Source organism: Poecilia latipinna, unplaced genomic scaffold, assembly GCF_001443285.1.
Source record: "Poecilia latipinna isolate Pla-1442-1.1 unplaced genomic scaffold, P_latipinna-1.0 Scaffold1919, whole genome shotgun sequence".
Classification (NCBI taxonomy): domain Eukaryota; kingdom Metazoa; phylum Chordata; class Actinopteri; order Cyprinodontiformes; family Poeciliidae; genus Poecilia; species Poecilia latipinna.
Genome location: NW_015114535.1, coordinates 16,575 through 30,263, shown reverse-complemented (window position 1 = coordinate 30,263; position 13,689 = coordinate 16,575). Strand labels below are relative to the sequence as shown.

The window sequence follows — 13,689 nt, the reverse complement described above, 5'->3', positions numbered from 1 at the left end:
AACATGAAGTCAAAGTGTTATCCAAAAGAAAATTTTATTGCCAGCATCTTTTTCCCCCATTTTTTTGACGAAAGCCACCACTCAAACCCAGAATGTTAGTTGTCAACAGAAGTATAGTTAAATTCATAATAATTAGCCTTGTTTCTAAATGCATTACCTATTCAATCAAGGATATTAAACCTTTTAAGCCTTTGACTTTAAGACAAAGGACCTTTTTGAAAAAAAACAAACAAAAAAAACAAAAAAAAAACTTGCACCTCTCTACAGCAAGAACTCAAGATCCTCCAGTGCTCTTCATATTCTAGGAAGCCAGGCTACTCCCTTCTTTTGTAAAATGCACTGAATCTAAGTAAGACTACACCTTACCTGTCTGGTTTGCTGTTTCCACAGAATGCAACAGGAGCCAAATAAATATATAAAGATGGTAAAAACACAACACACAAGGAGAAAGGGAGAGGGGGAGGCAAGAAGAGATATAAATCAATAGAGAGCAGTTTAAAATTCACAGGGGTCACTGCTGGACTCGCAAAAAAAGCGAGATGAAGTTCATCAGCATCTGAAGGGGTGAGTGTGTGTGTAAATGTGTCTGCAGATGTGTCAGAGGGTGAAAATAAGTGAGTGCTTTCTGAAATGTAGCTAAGCGCATGCATTTGTGAACATATGAGTGTTGTGTGTGCGCGTGTGCTGGTGTGTGTGTGTGTGTGTGTGTGTGTGTGTGTGTGTGTGTGTGTGAGGGCGCAGATTCAGCGAGGAGAGGGGAATGTCAGGGCCAAGGGCAGACCCGGGAAACACTATTCACAAGGGAGAGAAGGGGGAAGCAGGGCGGGAGTAGTGGTGTAAGCGTAAGATGAAGAGAAAGAGAACGGAGAAAAAAGAAAGAGATCCAAGGAGAGATGTTACTCTCCCTAACCACCAAGACTGAGGTAAGGCAAGGTCAGACAGCGGGGGGATCATCTGACAGTAGAAGGCTACACTTGTATTGCTCACCCCAGCCCTGGTACCCCGTTAGATAATTCAGGAATGTCCTCATGTGTATAGAAACTAGCTCTCACACTTGAGTTCTAACTTCCAGGATGTGGAGATAAAGGAAGTAGCTAGCTGTGAAACAAGGGCAGTCTATTGACCTGATCTGTCGCTTGTCGCAGCTATTTTATTGAGCTTGGATAGAGCAGCTGATAAATACTGCAAGTGTATCACTGAAAGCGATGAGAACCTAACTTAAACTAAACTGAAATCAATCACTTTGGAAGCATTTGATTTTTTTTTTTAATTAACCGGTAATAATTTAAATACATATCTCAGAACATCAAACTGATTCTAATGAGTTGACTTTTTTGAGCATCTTCTTAAAGAATCTCATCATCTCTTATTTCTCCAACCAGCTCACTTCTCACAGTCATCTTTTACCACAACAAAGCTTCTTTCACATTTGCATGCAACAATGTTATTGGGTCTGTGGATATCATGCTGCAATGAATACAAAACACGACCCCGCTTCAGCATGCTTCCTGACATGCAATTATTTCCCAATAACCCAATTCTTCACATAAACTACCAATAACCAGTTCAACATCAAATAATGAGAACACATTGTGATATTGCTGGACATGTGGAAAATTGAATTTTTATAGCACATTTAGTCCAAATAACAAAACATGGCATGGAGTTTGAGATTTTATGAGCGTATGGCTGGAGCAGGGACTAAATCTGCAAAGCCTTGTTTCAGCTCAAAGTCTAAATGGCAAGTTTAGAGTAATAATAGTGAGATGATATAGTGTTTAACATCCGACAAAAAAAAAAAAAAAAAAAAAAAAAAAAAAAAGCAAATTTATTGGAAAAAAATGGGGAAAGTAAAACTACCGAGAAGCCAGTCGGCTACTTCCCATCATTTAAGGTTGAACAATTTTATTTTTCAGAGTGCTGTCTAAATTATATTGGGAGATGACTATTCCAATTATTCCAAATCGAACTCACTTTTTCAAAAGGAGAATGGAGATGACAATGCCAATGATGAAGACCACAGCCAAGACGGGGCCGACCACCCAGATGAGTCCATCACCATTCTCTACTGGCAAAGGATCCATCACCAACTCTGGAGTCATCACTGTGTCAGTAAACGGGCTGGTTGCAAACATTTTCTGATGGGGGAAAAAAAAAAAAAAAACTGAATATAAAATGAATAACATATGAATGAATCACAATGAAAATATGTGATTAAAGTTATCAGGAGGCCAGGTTAGAGTTGCACTGATCAGGTTAGAGTTGCACTGATCAGAAATTTTGTGGTCAGCTTCTAATATTAATTAGGACAAGCTTAATACAAACAAAATGTAAATAAAACAAAAAGGGACACTTATAATTGTTATAATATCGCTATCTGCAAGCCTGAGGCAAAAGTGAACAACACCTAAATGAGTTTCTTAAAAGCAAAATTGGCTATAACAAAGCAACTTAAGTGTACTGAACTGAAATGAACCTGAAACTCACCCCCACAGTGGAGTTGAGTTCAGCCAGCAGGAAGAAGGCATATTCCTGACCAGGTTCGAGGGGCTTGTTCTCGCAGCTGCTCAGGGGGTGGTCATATCCCACTGTGAAGGTGGAGGGCAGCTTCTTGAAGCAGGCGGTGATGTAGGCACTCCGCTGGTCCAGTTGAGCCAGCTGTCGCCGCGAACGTCGCTTTGGGATCACATCCCTCAGCAGCTGTTCAAAGTTGAGATGGTATGAGTTCATCTCTTCACGTTTTTTTCTTTCCGTATTGCAAATCCTACATATGTCTCAAATTATTTGGATTTATTAAGGACGTGTTTTCATTCTGGCTTAAAATTTCTCTTAAAGAATGATAAAAAAGAAATAATGTTGTAGGATTAATTTTGTTATTGTTCAACAAATTACTTGAGTGTCTTAAGCAGATGCAACTGCATGTGGATACAATATAATGCAATGTCGACTAAAGAAGCTGCATGGCATTCGGAAGCAAAGAAAGACACATTCAACCTTCTGCATTCAGCTCAGACTGCGGGCACAAACCATGGGGAATGTGTGTAATCCCAATTCCAAAAGGAATGGTTGTCGTTGATTTAGCACCAAAGGTGACCCCCAGCTATGGGAAGACTTGGAGAAGACTGCATAATTCTGTCTTCTGCATGCTCTGGGGGATAAATTTGCATTGCTGAGATGTTCTAATGACTGTGCCCACTCTGGTAAATGGTGTTTACAACACTGCTCGCATTTACCACCATTGATTCGACAAACACAGAATCTCTAAGCGAAAACACAAGATTCCTTTATGGAGAAGAGTTTCTCCCTGCCAACACCCGGCAGAGATATCATGTGATTTCTCCAGTCTAATCCTGTGTCCTTCACTACTGTGGAAGATTTATTCCATATTAAGAAACCTAATGTCTTTAAGAGATCTTACCTCTTCTATGTCCATCTCATCAGGATTCTTCAAGTTTTTAACTGTTCCTGATGTTCTTTTAAGAGGCACCACAACCACATAGAAGTACCTGCAAATGTATCAGGAAAATAATGTATAAAGTTTTTTTTTTCTTTATTACTTAGTTCAAACTAACTGCAAGACTTAAGAATTTTTTACTAATATGTGCACTACCCATAAGCAGGCTGTCATGTACTGCCTACTGGCATAGTAGGCTATACCAACATATTGTTCTATACTCACTTGACATCCCCACTGTTGAATGATGGAAAAGACATAGTGAGCTTGTTCTCAGCCTCAGCGTAGATATCCAGTTTGGGTTTCTTGATCACAATGAAGGGCGCCGTACTGGCTGTCACACGATGCCTGGGCTCACCCTCCAGGCCTTCTTGGCATTTCACCCCGAATTTATAGGTACTGCTGTGTCTGAGCCCACTGATGTACGCCTTCAACTTCCTAGCATCCACGTCCATCTTTTGCCCGTTATAGTCAATCTAGATTTCAACATATTAACATTTTCACTTTTAGAACATAGCCATATAAACTGGTAAATAAATAGGTGACAGAGAAATGCTATTAAGAATTATGTTCTTAAAATGAGATTTTTTTTTTTTTTCAAAAAAATGAATGATAATCAAACAATCATATAAAAACATTGTACAGGTTCAAATTTAGTTTATTCCAAGGACTCTACTTGGGATATCTTTTTAAGCTCACCACGCATTTGTATGGTGATCCTCTATCTGAAAACTTCCACCCAAGGACTATTGTTGTCTTGGTGGCCCACTTAACAGTAAAATTCTTTGGGACATCTGTTGACAAGACAAATATGAGAAAAGAAAAAGAAAACAAAAAACAGATCGAACAGTAAGTCAAACAAGTAGAGACAAAAAAAAGAGGAATAAATGAATAAGTTCGGCTCTAAAACAAAAGCTGCTCCTCCCCTGCAATGCTCCTCTGGGTTAAAGAGTGAATGCAACGGTGATCTGTGACTGGCTGGGAGAAGGGCAATGCCACTGGTTAACACACACATAGCACGTAAGACTCATTGACAACAAATGGAGCACAAGTGTACGCCCTTTGGCTGGCCATCATTGGGAGTGCCAAACCATCTCACCACTGACTTTGAATCATGACCACTTGATGATTAACAATTGACCCTTGTAAAACACCCAATGCCAACTATTCCTACAGTGTTGCAGAGTTTGAGTTGGCACTGCCAATGTGCTGCCACACAGACACTGAGACAGACCCAATACACTGCATGCCAACAGTCCTGAGCAGTGCATCTGTGAGATGCCATGCCACAAGCTGTCCTGTTAAGGGACAAAGGAAAGGGAAAAGAGGAAGGGAGCTTTGGGAGAAGAAGGATGTTAAGAAAGAAAGAAAAAAAAAAAGGATCTAACCGAAAATTAAAATAAAGTCAGATTATAGTCATAGTTGTGTAATCCTGAACACCCCAAACACACAGTTGCTGTGACTGGATTTGACTGAAGTCCTACCTTTTTTGAAAACTGGGAAGTGAGATGGCATAAGCGGCGTGAATGTGCTCAACAAAAGGCTGCAAGGACCGACAGGAGTGTCTGACCAGCAACACTTACCTTAAAAATTCTAGGCTGCTCTCCACTTTCTCAATATGACTGACTGTAACTTATTGACTTTCATTTTTACCTGGTTTGGGTTAGTGATGTAAGTAATCCAGGGAAAGCTAATTAAATACCAATCATTTTTGGAAGAGTGTTCAAGTTGGTTGAAGAAGTTGGTTGGATATTTTCTTTTTTTTATTTTTATTTTGGTAAACGTGAACCATACTTTGAGTCAATTTCCAACCCCCTGCATCAGGGTTTGAAAAGAAACAGGCAAGCCCTACCTGTGGTATCAATGGCCATGGTCCGATACTGGATGGGCGGGCTGTAGGGCCCTGGACCTATACTGGTGTGGGCACGTATTTTCACATCATATGCAGAGTTCGGTTTGAGGCTGTTGAGCTCAAAGCTAGACTGGTGGGGAGGTAAACGGAGTTCTTGTGGTGCTTCTCTTGTTCCGGCTTCTTTATAAGCCAGAGTGTACTCTGTGATGACCCCATTCCTCTCTGCCAGCACTGGTGGAGACCAGGATAGCTGCACTGAGCAGCATGTTACCATTGAGCCCTCGTTAATTTGAGGGTATCCCCCAGGGGTATTCTCAGGAACAGCGAGTTCTGCCACAGCCTCTTCCCCAAAGCCCCCTCTGCTTTTGGCGGAGATCTTAAAGAGATAAGTGGCACCCCGGTGAATGTTGCCCACAAAATACTGCCGTTCATGGGGAGCAAACTCCAGTGTGGCCAGAGGGGAGACGTCTTTCCGGCCAAACTGGAGGCGGTATCCCTGCAGGTCCATTCCATTTATCAGGTCTGGAGGATCCCAGTGAACAACAGCTGAAGTCTTTGAATCTTGAGCTACTGACAGATACGGCGGACCAGGCACTGTGCAAAAAAAAGTAATGGAGAACAATCTTACTCTTCCATTTACACAAGGTTTAATACCATTTGTAGAGATGTTACTAAATTAACTCACCAGACATAACTTCAAACATAATGATTACTGAATAGTTGATATTTTTAGTCAATAGGTTTTAAGTCATAGAGCAACACAAAATAGAACACTGAGGTAGATCAGCTGGTTTTAATACACTAACATTTTCAAATGGCATATTTATGCTTTACTTTTCTTAATGTTGCAAAGCAAAGCTAAACTGCATATTTTGCATGATTCATAAAGCATGTTTGTATTATGTTTTCTGCATATATGATCATAGGAAACACAAGCTCAAACATTCTCAATTATTAATGTTAAAAAGATCACAGAGACTAAAACTACACTCACAGTTATAATTCAAAGTATTTATCAGTTAACACAACCGAGTGAGCTTGTCTAGAATGGTGATGTGGAAGATCCTCAGCAGTGATAAATTCTGGAGTGATCGTTGTTCCCATTATCATTATATTATATATTATATATTACATAGACACTTTAGCTAGCAGAATCTCAGAGCTGCAAAGCCTCACTAAAGATTTAAACAAAGAACAGTTCCTCTTTTAACTGTTGTCATCTTTTTACATGTAAAATGTCTGCTCTACACAGGGGCCCAAACTCCATTGCTCGGGGCAGCCCAGTTTTGCTGCTCTCATGGATGACATCTCATCCAAATCCTGTTTTCAAAGGCCCAATCACTCAGACAGAGGTAGCAGGATTTAAAAGAAGCCTGCAGGTCCTCACCAGCTGTAAAAGTTTTAGGAGAGACAAGAGTGGCTGATTTGTTCAGAAGCCACATCACAGCGTAAATGGGGGCTACCTTGAATCTATTTTCAATAACTTGCCATTTCTCTGTGTCTTTGAACAGACAGAAGGTAGTACCAAAACAAGTCATATTAATAACATTTCAGACACATATGTTTTGCTCTCAGACCTCAGGAGTCTTTCCAGACTATTTTGAGAAGGATTTAGGAAAGTGGCACTTTGTTTTCGAAGTGAATATTATAGTACTTTCTTCCTATTCTTCCACAGAGCTGGCCCTCGAACTCCCTGAGGGAAACTGTCTGGAGGATAATTATGTGATGACTGATTCAGAAGACTTAGGTGTAGTATGAATTATAGCAAGCATACAGACAACACTGCAATGTGCCATTAAAAAAAAAAAACAACAACAACTTGAGAACAGAAAAAGGTTATACTGCATTTTGTATATTTGGAGATTGCCATTTTTCTAATGGATACTAAATAGGTTAAGACGAATTAGATGAGAGATCCAGCTATGAAATGGAGATACAAATTGGTTAACGGCTGAATTAAGCAGAAACAGGTGCATTTAAGGAGCTATTGCAAATGCTAACTATCCAATCACAGAAAAGTGAAAAACAGACGAATGATCATCCACAACAAAAGAATTGCAATTATGATTCACCTACAAAACACCAAAAGGCTGTTTTGCCACATTCCCATCTGCAGCAAGAAAGCAGAATGCATTTAAAGACATGCGATGCTTCACAAAGCCAACCCCTAGAGCTGTCGAGTGATTGTGTAACACAGAACAGGCAATACTTTATTTACTTTATGAAATTTAATTTGATTTGGTGAAGTGATGGTGTATTTATCATTCACAAAGCTTGCCAAAAGAATTGATAAACTAGGTTTGCAGCAATTGTATGAGGTCTTAATGAATTTATCAAGCTGAATAAGCTAAATAGAACTCTAATTTTGATTAACTACAGTGAAATATTTTCTGCATAGAATATATTTCAATAGCAGTTTAGGAGCCCCACCGATGGATGTGACTGTTTTGCTCTCATTTGTAGGTAAGTGTCATATATAAAGACCTTTCTCTTTGCATCTTACATGAAATGCATTTGCTGTAATAGTGTATGGACTCTCAAGTTTTCTGTTTATGTTTTTCCAAGTTGCCACTACCCATGTTTCTGCATCTACGCACGTACAAACACACATACCATATTCTGCTTTTTACAATCCACTTTCTCTTGCCTTATTGGTCATTTGTGTTTGCTAATTGGAGCCTTTCTGGAGACGGTTGCTAGAAGGAAATGGGAGTGGGTGGGTTAGACGGTGGATTGTCAGCAGAGCTTTTGCCCATAAGGGAAAGGCGTGGGTGTTGCATATTGGGTGAAACGAATCCTGCTAATACTTCTTGGCTACATGCTACAGATCAGCTTGGTGTCATTTAAAAGCCCACTCTGCCTTCATGGTTGCAGTTAATCAAGAAAATGGAATCAGAGATAATGATCCTGGGATGATATCATGGGTGGATTTTCCATTTACATTTTTTTGTTTTTTTTTGCCTCTCTTTGGAAATCAACAGGCTGCTGTGTGTATCCTTCGCAGCCTTTGTAACCCCAGCAACCCCAGCGACAGTTTTATTATTTGTACATTCAAAACTGTGGCCTAATGCATTGTAGGGGAGAGGGATCAGGGGCACTGAGCCAGCAGATTGGTGTCGGGAGGGGAGGTGGAAGCCGGGGATTGTTCAAGCTGTGTGTATGTGTGTGGTGACACAGGATGATGATAAGAGAGCAAGGGCATGGTGAGGAGAAGAAAAATGAGTGAATGAGGGATGATGAAGGTGACTAGGGACAGGGAGCAATCAGCTGCAAAGAGGACCCACAGGGATATGAGGAGCCTGATATGTTAGTGTTTGAGGGTGAAGGTACATGAGTGATTCTGGGATTTCTGGACACCTTGATTGTCCTTTTCTTCTTTACCCTTTTCTTGCCGCATTTCATCACTTCTTCCCCTAAGCTACCCTCCACCACATTCTTGTATATCCAAACATCCTCCCCGTCTCTCTGTCTTTGTCCATTTCATAACATACCCTGGTTCAATCCCTCCATGTGGAACTCCTGGCACGTTTCTCATCAAACCGCAGAATTAACAGCTTTCTGCTGATGCTCACTCACCAATTGAGAAAGGGGCAACAATGTTTTCTCTTCATCACCTCCTCTCTTATGTCTACCTTTCATGCACTTGACAGACAGACAGACTCTTCCAAGTAACTCAACTGAGTTGTAGCAGCATTTTATGGATTCTTAAAAGCACCACCTTTCAACCAGTATTTTACAGGCCTTGCTATGGCAACAGCCTGCAAGCCTGTTGCAACCTGCATCCAGTGGCATAAGTATGCATTTCTCAGAAGTAGATATGAATCAGATTCTTATATCTTCCCTTTTCCCACATGTAGTTCTTCCACCCTTTCCTTCCAAAGCACCACCAGTTCTACAATGATAAACTACTTCCAAGCTTTAGAGACCAGAATAGAGTCGGGTGTCTGGCCAAAACATGTTAAGCTTTTCAGCTCGGTATCCAGATTACCCAATTTTGTGCCACAGAGAATAAAAGAGCCTGCATAAAGTCAGTAGAAGGTGATGGTACAGAATCCAGTACTTGTAGATGTAGCTCTTACAAAACCTAGTGTGACCCTAGGCAAAAATGTACAAGTTCTTAAAAGTTGCAACAGTAATTGACATTTAATTGTGAAAAATTACTTTAATTTCTAATTAAATCAAGGACACCTCGGATAATATCTGAAAAATATACCAATTACCCTTGAATTCACTGTGATATCACACTTGCTGTTCCTACACAGCTTAAACTATCAGATGTCTTCTACATCACTGTAGAAAAAAAGACGCTCAAATAAAGGCCCCCATTCAATACAACCATGTGGCATTGAATGTTTATGCATCTAACATGTTTCTGAACACTCTTGTAACCATTCTTTGTTATAATAGGTTATGCATGTCATGTTTTTTTCTTATTTTTTATATGTATAAATAGACCAGATTTGTATAAAAAACAGTTTCCCATATAAAACGTACATTTTCACTAACATAACCAACATAAAATCTAATAATCCATAAATATCATGTGTTGGGGAGGTCAAAGGATTGAAATGTATGCACTTATTTTGCAGAACAAAAATTGGGATTGAAGAGGTTAAGATGTTTTGTCTCAAAACTAATCCTGACTTTTATTCTTTGCTGTCTCTCATGTAGTAAAACTGGTCTATACATTTGTTTCCTCCCAGCATAAGTGTAGTGTACTTCTCAAAAAAAGAAGTACACTGCAAAAACATCGAGAGACTGCAGTACATTCAGAACTCTCTATGATCCAGATGAGATTGCTGCTTTTTGAAAACATAACACTTCTACAATCGTTCACGGGCTTCCTGGACTACAAAATATCTCTTCACACTCACAAGCGCCAGTATCTTAAATAACCTCTCTCCCCACGAACAACTCATTTCTTCACTTGACACAATCCAAACTCTTCCCCAGCATGGCAATGCTGTGTTCAGTGGGCAAACAAGTGTTTTGTATTTGTGTGTGTCACTTTTTAAACATAGCAAAGCCTATGGCATAGTTGTAGGCTGATTACTGGTTTTAAGGTACACCAAGGTTAGCAACAGTTACATTTGCAGAATTGCTAAATGGTTCTATGAGTAGAACACAGAGAAAAACACCAATTTGTCACCCATTGAGCTCAAGGTAATGGTGATAGCTCGGAACAACATTCAGCAGAATGCAGGCTGGTTACTGAAACAGATAATCTAATTAATTAACCAGGACTTTGCATGTGGAGTTTGATGATAAACAGTGTCTTTGGCAGCAACAGGAACCTTTCTTCCATTGGCCCTGGTCAGGTTTTTTCAAACAGAACTTAGACTTCACACACACACACACACACATATATATATAGGCTATATTATTTCAAAATAAAAAATCTCATACATAGATTTTTATTAAGATTTGTTCACGTATACAAAACTATTGTTGAGAGTTCTGGAGGATGAAAAGACATGGCCCCTGATGTGAATCGACTTTTTAGTAACACAAAAACCTGCTCTTTTTCATGATGTTCTGTCTCGATGTAGCCTTTCAGGCCTTTATGTCTCCAAAAGAAAGGAAATGGCTTTGACATCATCACTCCTAGAGGCATTTGTGTTCCATAAATGCATGGGTTTATGTTTTTTTTTTTTTTTTTTTTTTTTTAAAAAAAAAAAAAAAAAAAAACTGAACAGCTATTTCATAACTTGTACAGACGCTTGTGTAATTCAAAATTACACAGCTGTACAATAGGTAATAAACTACCTCCTACATTTAGTGTGTGAAGTGTTGGATGTGTTATTTGAAATTCATTTTTCTGGTTAAAATTTTACAGCTAGGAATTTAATTCCCAGAGGTTAATTTGAACTACATAATTGTCTCATCCACTGATCAAGCCCAACATTATGACAGGTGATCGGAATAACCACTTCCTGCCAATAAAAGCACCGTCAACGAGCCTATGAGCATAAGAACCGGATCATGAAGCACATCCTCCAAGTTGGACTGAGATCTTGCAAACTCTAATGTTATGTCTAATCAGGATATTTCTTGATATTGTTATATTTTATCTTGATACAGCACTAAAATCCCTATAAGTGTGAATACATTTATTTTTGTTATTGCTTGAAAAAGGAAAAAAAAATATTTAACATAATTACTGTAAATACTTTACAATGTCCTCAAGAGGGACCACTGATATTTACTAGGTAACATCTCTTAAAACATGATAGGCCAAAACCTGTTTTATTTTTCCAAAAGAAAAAAAAAATGTTCCTCACATTCCCTACTTCTTCACCTTTATCTTTTCTTATAGAAAAAAAAATTCTTTAAATATCAATAATAATTATGAAAAAAAGAGTAAATTTTTTCTTAGAGAAAGGACCAGATGACCATGGAAAAATTAGGATTGAGCAAGATCCTTTATCCAGCTTTTAGGAGAGGTATCTATCTATTTAGTGGTCAAATGTCATACAGATAGGCCGGGATGAGGGCCGTGTGCATATGCTGTTGTTTCGACATCCATATGCCTACATGTGTGGCATGTAGGCATGTACTAAGTTGCACCAATATAAGGTTGTATCTTCTGCAACACCTCATTCTTAAACAAGCTTAAAAGACAGCTTCACAATTTAGATTACGTTTATGCTAGCTGAATGAGCACATGTGGTTTATACAAACTGTGCACACCAGTGATTACAAGGGGACAAATTAAGAATACAAGGTTTTGTAGAGCTAAATCATTTGCCTTGAATGTTTTATTCATACGGCAGAAACCAAAGACCCAAGTGGGGTTTTCATGCTGTCATAATCTGTCTGAAGAAATCTCAAAGTAACTTAAACGATGCCCTTGATCTCCTAAAAAATTGCGGACGGTCTTCTAAGCTTGACTGAAATTATAAAAATACTGATACAAGTGAGCGTCTGATGAAACACAGCTGTTGAAACACATCTGTTGAAAGGACTACTGATTCAGACACATGTATTTCTAAAGCCAGACCTTTATAAAATTAAAGCTAAAGCTCATAAAATGACATATACTTGATAAAGACACATAATCAAGTCCCTCAAATGTCACAACCTATTAATATAATGTGTGTCTGTTTTTTTTTTTGTTTTGTTTTTTTTTTCCCAGTGCTCCAAATAGTTAAAAAAATGTTTCTGGTATTGTCTCTAAATCTGAATTTTTATGAGCTTTGATTAAAGAAAACAAAAACAACTAAAGTAAGAGATATCTTAAACTGATCAAAATCCTCTTTCTGACAACAGCCTTTAGTCACAGGCTGAATTTATTTTATTTCTGTACTGACCTGCCCCTTTGGTCACCACCACTTTGGGTTTACTCCGTGCTCCATCCCCCTTGGTGGTGTATGCTGCTACCGTGACGGAGTAAGTGGTGTCTGGCTTGAGTCCTCCGATGACCATTTCCTAAGGGGAACACGGGATAGACAGGGAAAAGGAAAATGTCAGAACCTCTTCTGAATTTTTTATGATCTGACCCCACTTTGTAGAGCTCAAAGCACCTTGTGCTGAATCTTAATCCAAGCATCTCCTGGTTCTCTTTATTAATTTTCACGAGGATGCATGCATTATACGCAACGGTTCGCTCTGTGTAATGGGAAACCATTACGCAAACCCTCAGAGCCACAGAGGTGGAGAAGGGACATTATGTATGTAAATGCAAAGTAGCTCTCTCTTCTATTTCTTCAGCAATTTCCCGATCAACAACTTAACTTTGATAAATGCCCACTGAATACATCCTGGCCTTTCCCTGGCAGTTTTTACCTATGCCATTACGGTTCCTTGAGTCTTCTTCAAAGAGAAGCTTCCGATCAATTCTAATGAATCTTTCAAGGGGGAAGGTTTTCAACGAATGCAGAATGAAGTTTTTAACAGGCTGGTTGGCAGGGAGGATGGGGTAAGTCAATAATGGTAAATAAGCTATAAGCACTTTTTACACATTATAGTATTTTTCTGTACTAAAGGTACCTTTTGTTTAATTCGGGTGAAATTTATTGGATGTGGCAATCCATTTGTAGTAGGCCTACGGCGTTTTCCAAAAGTAAAAGTAATCTTCCACATTTTGTTATGTTTCAGTGTAATTTGCTGAGATTTTAAAGTGAAAATCAAAAGTTCTCTTCATCCATTTTCAAATTAACTATAATGAGCTTTCCTAAAGAAAGGCAATAACCCACAGCAAAATGCGTCCAACTACCGCGTTTTTAACTAACAAGCTAAATGTTAAATGCTAAACGTAAAAAGCTAAATGTTTGATAAAAAAAAATAATAATCCACATGGTTATGTAAGAATGACTTTCTTTTTACTAGTCTTTCTTTAGGACCGGATGTGTTAAATCTACCACTAATAATTGTCCTGCGGACA

The 13,689-nt window shown here is 38.8% G+C and overlaps 1 protein-coding gene across 2 annotated transcripts in view; it reads right to left on the bottom strand.

The window, feature by feature from the left end:
* LOC106935163 (receptor-type tyrosine-protein phosphatase S-like) overlaps window positions 1–13,689 on the bottom strand; it is a 75,916-nt gene that overhangs the window by 48,411 nt on the left and 13,816 nt on the right. Inside the window, exons 8-15 of one of the 2 annotated variants that reach the window (XM_015015499.1) lie at window positions 12,617–12,734; window positions 5,307–5,900; window positions 4,154–4,248; window positions 3,680–3,930; window positions 3,419–3,506; window positions 2,488–2,700; window positions 1,975–2,138; window positions 367–378 (exon numbers count right to left, since the gene is read on the bottom strand). In XM_015015499.1, the coding sequence (XP_014870985.1) occupies window positions 367–378; window positions 1,975–2,138; window positions 2,488–2,700; window positions 3,419–3,506; window positions 3,680–3,930; window positions 4,154–4,248; window positions 5,307–5,900; window positions 12,617–12,734 (1,535 nt within the window). The remainder of the gene's footprint in view (window positions 1–366; window positions 379–1,974; window positions 2,139–2,487; window positions 2,701–3,418; window positions 3,507–3,679; window positions 3,931–4,153; window positions 4,249–5,306; window positions 5,901–12,616; window positions 12,735–13,689) is intronic. The other variant, XM_015015498.1, reaches the window with a different exon arrangement.